Raw genomic sequence first — 8017 nt, forward strand, 5'->3', positions numbered from 1 at the left:
GACCACTCTCTTCCTGCACTCCCATGTGTCTCACAAACCTTTCACTCCTGTTGTTCTGTAATGGGCCAACACTCCAGGAGGTTGGTGCTTCCTCCAGGTTGATGGATGATTCCTGAGGTCCATCCAAGTGTGGGCAGTGTAAGAGAGTGCCGTGAGACGACGTGGAGAATGCAAGATTGCCGGCAGGACCTCTTTGAGCACGACGGGCGGGCCGGCGAGAGTAATGAATCTAATTCAATATGAATTTACCATCAATACTCTTTAATAAGCTCTTAACAACACTGAATATCAATGTCCCCGAGACCATGTTTTTCCCAACCTTATATACTCTATACCCAAAAGGCCATGCGGCAAGCACGGGCTAAGATTGGTTACACATGCAGTCACTCTTCCCTCACCACGATGGTGATTGGCTGCAGGGCACTGTCCACATGCGCAGGGACGACGACGGCGCCCTCCTGCAGCCTGGGTCGAGGGCAGACCAGCTTCTGTTTATTTCCGCATGGTCCTAGTGCACCCCAGCCACCTCAAGCCCTGGCTTGTTCACACCATATGGCCCAAAAACTCTCCACAAGAGAGGAGCAGAGCAGGGTCAGCTCATGGGCCATGACTGAGCACAGCCACCCCAGCAGCAGCCGTTCCCATCTCCAAGGCACAGCCATGCCCACAGCATGCAAATGGCACTGCCATATAGGATTAGTCCGAAGGAACCCTACCCCCAAAAATCTTCCTCCTATTCCCCCTCCACCCACAAACATCAGCCACATTCCACTTGTGGCTCAGACATGGTTGTGAGGATTTGCTGAATTCATCAGCCATCACCCTTTTCTACCCCACATCCCCTGCCCCTGTCCCACACCACACATGGTCGGTCACTGCTGCTCAGAGCCTCTCGCTCTTAATAGAGGCCTTGAGCATGGTTCTTGGTTCTCCCTGGTGCTTGTTATAATCTTCCTCGCTCCCTCCAGAGCTCATGGTGAGATTTCTTGTTCATGACAGGCCCTTTGTAACCATCTCTTATGAAATGGCCACCTTTTTGTGATCATCTGTGCAGGTGTTACCACAGAAAAGCATCCAATATATAAAAATCTGATAGCAAGTGAAATGCAATAAAACCTGGCTGAGCCAGCCCCGTAGCTGTATCTTTCCAGCAAGGAGTTTCTCCTGAGAAAGGGATTCAGCCTCTGTCATTCTCTGCAGAGGCACATGAGCAGTGTCCATGCACCTGGGGGCACAAAGGGTGACTTTTGCCAGACCACACTTTATCAGAACCACTTAGATATATCCCTATGGATGGGGTATCAAACCTTAGAGTGCAGCAGAGATTGGAGCTGCGAGCTCTCTTCATCTGCCCTGTCTGACACATGTAAAATAAACTAACCCCATCAAAAAGTTGCTTTTGATTCTCTTCACAACCAGAAGCACCATAAGGGTCAGAATTTGAGCCAGGATTCCCAAGGAGGACTCACATATCCTGCTCTTCAAATCTAGGTATTCACTGGAATCTCAGCAGACTTGTCACGCTGATTCCTGGCTTCAAAGTGCTGGTCAAGTGTCTCGTCTCCATGTCTGGAATGATGGCTTTGCTGCCTGGCTGATGTGCAGACTCTGTACATGGATACTGACAGCTCTTGAACAACCCACTTTGAAAGGACGAACAAGGTGGTGTGTTCCTTCTGCAAGGGTATTAGGACAGCAAAAAAGACCCCGGATTAGGGCAAATGAAAAGGGATGCAAAAGTTGTGGTCAGAACTGTTTACGATTACTTGTAAAAGCAGCCCTGCACCTCATGTGAAATATTCCTGTGCTCAGGGAGCACTTGAGAGCTGTCCCTAAATTGAAAACATGAAGGAGAAGGAAGGACAGTGTCATTCAGGCTCAAAGGGAGCTCAGAAGGTGTCTTGACCAACCTCCTGCTCACAGCAGGGTCAGACCAGATTGCTCAGGACTTTATCCAAACACATCTTGGTCACTTTATGGACAGAGTGGGTGCGCACTCCTGGGAAACAGCTTCCAGTGCTGGACTGTCCTCATGACTGGAAAGTTTCTCCCTTTCTACAGCACCTCTCCAAGCCCAACCATACAGATTGTTTTTCCCATCTACTTACACTCTGACACAGACCAGAATTTACTGCCTTGGGCACAAGAATGTTCCGGGGGACGATGCTGAATGCCTTGCTGACTTCCATGTAACAGACCACCACTGGTAACAGACCATCAATGTTCTCCCCACGTCCACCACCCTGTCCTTTCCTCACAGAAAGCAAAGAGGATGGACAGGCACAACTTGCCCTGGACAAACCCCGTCACCTTCTCTCCAGACACCCAGAAATGGGGTCCCAGTGGACATGCTCTGGGGCACAGCCCTTAGTTCCCCTGCTCACCCATTGGCCATTTTGAACAGTGCACACACTGTGTGAGAGCTGCCAGTGGTCAGGGAGTCCCCCCAGTCTCCATGAGCTTTCCCAGATGGTGGAGAGTGGCCTCACTGTGACATGGTCCTGCTGTCCCAGCTCCTGGGATGCTGCCCCTGCTGTCCCATAGACTGGAAAGGATTGTGTTAGTTCCAGTGACCCCTGACTTGATCCCCATCCACTGCTGCTTGTTCTGCCTCCAGCCACAGAGGCCTGGGAGACCTTGCTGGTGAAGAGGGAGAACGAGAGGACACAGGGATTCTCACCTCTTTCTCTTATTAAATTCATCAGTGGCCACACAGTGTCTTTGTTTCTCCTTTAACTGTTCCTGCAGTAGTAACAGCTCATTATGGGCCCTTGAATTGCCTTACAGGTCTAGACTGAGTTCTGATCTGGACTGTTGCTGTGCTTGGCAGCTGCTGTCCTTGCAGACCAGATGAACTCACTCCTGCCACCCTGCCTGGCAGTTCATTCCATCCGTGTCACAGCTCTGTCTGCAGCACTGACAGCTCCAGCTCCCCAGTCAGGTCCCTGGCTGAGGACATTGCCTCACATCTGGGCTGAGCCACCCCAGCTGTGGCACCAGCCCAGCTCTGACCTGCCACAAGAAACCTGGTAACAAGTGTCCAAGAGCCCATGTGTGCAAAGGCTTTGAATCAGAGCACAGACATGACATGGCCAAAGACTGATGAATGTCTCTCTAGACCTAGGAGTGTAAAACCAGAACAAAATGCCTAGGTGCATTCAAGTGAAGATATTCCTCCCCTAGCCTGGAGAAATTAGATGCCTTGCTGTAACGTTCCTGGTGCCATGTCTAATGCTGGGACAAGAAAGATGATTCTTATACCAATTTATATTTTAAAATGAAAAATACAATGCTGGAAAGAAGTGTCTCTGAAGAGGAGAGAAATCAACATCACTGATTACTTCAACTTCGAAGTTGTGTCACTGGAGCCCCAGGGACACCTGGAGGAGCCCAGAGGGGACAGAGAAAGGGACATCATGGGCTGCTCCTGTGCTGCTGAGCTGGGCTGGGCTCCTGGGACACAGGGAGCTCATGGCAGCGGCAGCGCTGCAGAGAGACAGCTCTGCCCAGGAGCAGCTCCTCTGCACACGCAGCAGGGCTGAGGGCTCTGCCTGCAGCACCGAGGGCACACGACCCAGGCACAGAGAGATTAAAGCAATGTGGGGTGGCTGGTTGCTGAGGATTCAATGAGACAACTCTTCACACGGCTAACATGGTAAGTCTCTGTCTGTAGGACAATGCAGCTGCATTTCTTGTAAGGAGACCGTAAGTTGGTACATCCCACAATTTACAGGATCTGTCAGGTCTCTGTCACAGTATCTCTGTTGTAGAGGAGAACACCACACTCCAGAGCAGGGCTTCCCTGCTGCACTGTCAGAGGGACAGGGAATGACGACAACTTCTGCTGAGGGTGACTGCAGGGGGAGCACCCAGGGGTGCCCAGGGCTGTCCTGCAGAGCAGGGTCCCTGTCTGGGGGAGATCCCCACGGTGCTGTGGGGACAAGCTGTGGGGGGAAGGAGCATCCCCGATAAGGGCAGGAAAGGTGCTTCTGCAGTGGAGAGGGTGCTGTGTGGGTCAGGGCTGCTCACACATCCAGATCACCCCCAGGATTTTTCTAAGGCGATGTCCCAATGACAAGATCAATGCAAGGATTAGCAGACTGATAAGGAGCTTTCCTGAGCCTGTCTTTTCAGTTTCCTCTCCCAAGGGCTGGGGTGCAGGAAAGGATAAAATGAAAATGAGCTCTCATGCTGAAACAAGTCACTGAGACTCCTGAACTGCAACTGTGAGTGCTCAGTACATCTGCCAGAAGGCTCATGACATCCCTTCCCCACCCCTCTGCCTGTGCACAGCACCTGCATCACCTTGGCTGGACCCGTCAGCCTTAGTCTGACCTGTCCTGTTTTCCAGCCTACAGACAGGAAGATGCCCCCAGGCAGTGCCCTGTGAACAGGCAGGATCTGTAGGGCCCGGGGGGGGCACAGAGGGTGGGATGGTCTGTGAGCACTGACAGGGAAGAGACATGGACAGGGAAACACCTCCCAGGGGAGAATCTCCAGGCAGCAGGGAAATGATCAGAAATGAGAGGAAACCAAACCCGGAATTGTTATGGGAGGGAGAAGAGAGAAAAGTCCCTGTGACCCCCTGCAGGTCAGATCCCTCCTGTGAGCAGCCCCCTGGCCTCCTGTTCCACCCAGCAAAGCCTCTGCCCTCAGGGCCGGGGGCTCCAGGGCATGAAGCAGCTCCTGTGCAGCCAGAGCTGCAGTTCCTCTGCAGAGCACAGGGGCTGAGAGCAGCTGCCCGGCAGTGTTGGTGTCTGGGAGGTGGCTGCACAGCTGGGGAAGGGTGACGCTGTCTGAGTGCCCGGCTGCCTCTGCCCTGGCCTCTCTCACACCCACCCTCACCGCATTGTCCTTCTTGCTCCCCTGCTCTGGGTCCCTGCTGTTGGGATCTTGTTCTTGCTGTCAGGCTCTCTGGGGATGGCAGTTTCAGCTGCAGAGTCACAGCCTGATCTTGTGGGTCCTTTCCTGCAGGTGTGTCCATGGGCACACGTGTCCCAGCTTTGCTCTGACCTGTGGGCTGTGGGCAATGCAGTCTGTGGGGCTGGGGAATGAGCTGTGTGTGTCTCTTGGGCTAAACGTGGGGTGCTGAGACCTTGGGAAAGGGTGAGACCTGTCATGGTCTGGGGTGGATCCCTCTGCTCCCAGCAGTGCCTGGTGGCTTTTCAGGGTAACATGGGAGTGTGATCAGCCCCCATCTCAGAAAGGTGCCAGCCCAGGGCAGCTGGAGCAGGACAGAGGGACAGAGCAGCTGCCCTCACTCTGCACTGACCCACAGGCACCCTCTGGTCTCGCAGGACTCGCTCTGTTCTCCCTGAGTGCAGCAGAAATGCTGAGGGTTTCTGACACCCAAGAACTCTCTGCAGTGAATATGGGGGGAGGTGTAAAAAAACGTGGAACTCTTAAACTGCCTTCACCATCTCTGTTCCCTATCACTGGGAAAGCAAGTGCTGACAGCCCTTCTGTGTTAGCAGAACCAGGACAGTCCCCACTGTTCCCGTGGCCCCACTTTGCAGAGCTGGGCTGACTTATCGATGGCCCATGGGCACAGGCACTGCTCTTGGTTGCACATTTTCCAGCCCAAGCAGGGCTGCAGCCACAGTGCTGAAAAAGGTTCTCCTAGAAAAACACAAGAGTGTCTGCGTGTGACAGGGGAGGGTCTATGGGAGTTGGTTTGATTTTTGTCAGAGAACTCTGCCCTGGATTCTCACTGTCTTTTTTTTTTTCTCATGACAGCGCCCCGTGCTCAGGAAACGCAAATGTCCAACAGCAGCTCCATCACCCAGTTCCTCCTCCTGCCGTTCACAGACACACGGGAGCTGCAGCTCTTGCACTTCTGGCTCTTCCTGGGCATCTACCTGGCTGCCCTCCTGGGCAACGGCCTCATCATCACCACCATAGCCTGGGACCAGCACCTGCACACTCCCATGTACTTCTTCCTGCTCAACCTTGCCCTCCTCGACCTGGGCTCCATCTCCACCATTGTCCCTAAGTCCATGGCCAACTCTCTGTGGGATACCAGGGTCATTTCCTACACAGGATGTGCTACGCAACTCTTTCTGTTTGTCTTTTTAGCTTCAGCAGAGTTTTATCTTCTCACCATCATGTCGTATGACCGCTACGTTGCCATCTGCAAACCCCTGCACTACGGGACCCTCCTGGGCAGCAGAGCTTGTGTCCACATGGCAGCAGCTGCCTGGGCCACTGGGTTTCTCACTGCTCTGCTGCTCACATTCAATACATTTTCACTGCCCCTGTGCAAGGGCAATGCCCTGGGCCAGTTCTTCTGTGAAACCCCCCAGATCCTCAAGCTCTCCTGCTCACACTCCTACCTCAGGGAACTTGGGCTTATTGTGGTTTTTATATTAGTAGTATTTGGCTTTTTCCTGTTCATCGTGGTGTCCTATGTGCAGATCTTGAGGGTCGTGCTGAGGATCCCCTCTGAGCAGGGACGGCACAAAGCCTTTTCCACCTGCCTCCCTCACCTGGCCGTGGTCTCCCTGTTCATCAGCACTGCCATATTTGCTGACCTGAAACCCTCATCCATTTCGTCCCCACCCCTGGACCTGCTGGTGTCTGTTCTGTACTCAGTGGTGCCTCCAGCAGTGAACCCCCTCATCTATAGCATGAGGAACCAGGAGCTCAAGGATGCCCTGTGCAAACTCATATCCCTCTGTTTTCTGAAGCAATAAACTGGCCATCTTCTTCTATACAGGAGTTTTAATGTAGCTAATTAGAAGCTCAGCCTGTCAGCTGCATTTTCTGGTGTTGTTGGTTGTTTTCTTATTGTGATAAAGTTGTCAACCCCTTTCTAATTCACTGCTGGCTTTTCTTTTCTAACTGCTAGCTACTTTAATGAGCAGCAGTGCTCTCCTATTCTCTAAAAATAATAAAGGGCTCTTTAGTGACTTGTTTTTCACTATATCCTTCCTGCGAAGGCTTTTTGGAGCTGCAGGGACAGTTCCTGTGCGTGGGTGGAGTGGAAAACAGTGTCACAGAGCTGGCTTCCAGAACAGTACCTTTATAAAGAAATGTGATTTTCTTAGGGCAGTGCCTGAAGGCTTAGACAGTCTTCAAGTTTCTCTCAAGAACATACATAAGAAAGTGTCCCACAGATGAAAACACCATTGTGCAGCTGAACAGTGTGTGTGTGCAGGGCTGGCACACAGCAGTGTCCTCTCACAGCCAGGCTCCTGCCAGAGACCTGCAGGACCAGCAGAGCAGGGGCTGGGCTGTGCCCCTGTGCACTGGACACCCCATGGAAGGAGCCCCAGGTCAATCACCATGGACTGGCCCCTCACAACCACCATTTCCAGCTCTGGCCTCTCACCCCAGCTCAGAGGTCTTTGTCCCTCCATGGAATTACACTGAATAAGTGGGTGAGAGGTTCATGTTCACATTGTACAGATGAGATGTGAGCATGTACATCATGTATGTGAGGTAAGATGAACATGAGTGAGCACAAACACCATCAGCTATTCCTTGGGGTTCCATGAAGGCCTGTGAGACAGACTGTTCATTGAGGTCACATCATGTTGGGAATAATATCCCATAGGAAACCACCAGAATGCAGCACTGGGATGCGCTTCCTTGAACCAATGTCCACTCCTAATGATGAGGGACATCAAAGATAAATGTAGAACATGGCGACACACTATAGGGCTGAGGTGCCTCCCAACCTTTGGGAATAGGAACAGGAGCCCAGAGAGATGCTGTGACTCCTGCCTCTGTGTGTATAAGAGAAACTGTCTGTCCCTGAATATCTCAATGTGTTTTAAGAGTCCACGAGGCCAGCTCAGATGTGGACACCTGACAGAACCCTGACATTTCTCTGTGTGTGACTCCGAAGACAAACCCCAGTGGCACAGTGAGATTCATCTCAGCTCCCTTGGACAGCTCATTGCAAATGTCCCTATTTGCTACCTCTCCTTTGCCATCTCCATCACATGCTCTTCTACACAGTCCTACACCTGCCCCTCTTTCCCTGTGGGAAATTCTGGATTGTGGTCTCAGAAGT

The 8017-nt window shown here is 52.3% G+C and overlaps 1 protein-coding gene across 1 annotated transcript; it reads left to right on the forward strand.

Moving 5' to 3' along the window:
* Positions 1 to 5901: 5901 nt before the first annotated feature.
* LOC309452052 (olfactory receptor 14I1-like) lies at positions 5902 to 7813 on the forward strand (the record flags this gene model as incomplete). The annotated part of the gene is made up of 3 exons (XM_082076728.1): positions 5902 to 6065; positions 6438 to 6583; positions 7780 to 7813. Coding segments are annotated over 3 exons (344 nt in total), but the record flags the coding sequence as incomplete, so codon positions are not given.
* Between the last annotated feature and the right edge of the window lie 204 nt (positions 7814 to 8017).

This window comes from Streptopelia decaocto (genome assembly GCF_964273445.1).
Source record: "Streptopelia decaocto genome assembly, contig: HAP1_SCAFFOLD_883, whole genome shotgun sequence".
Lineage (NCBI taxonomy): Eukaryota > Metazoa > Chordata > Aves > Columbiformes > Columbidae > Streptopelia > Streptopelia decaocto.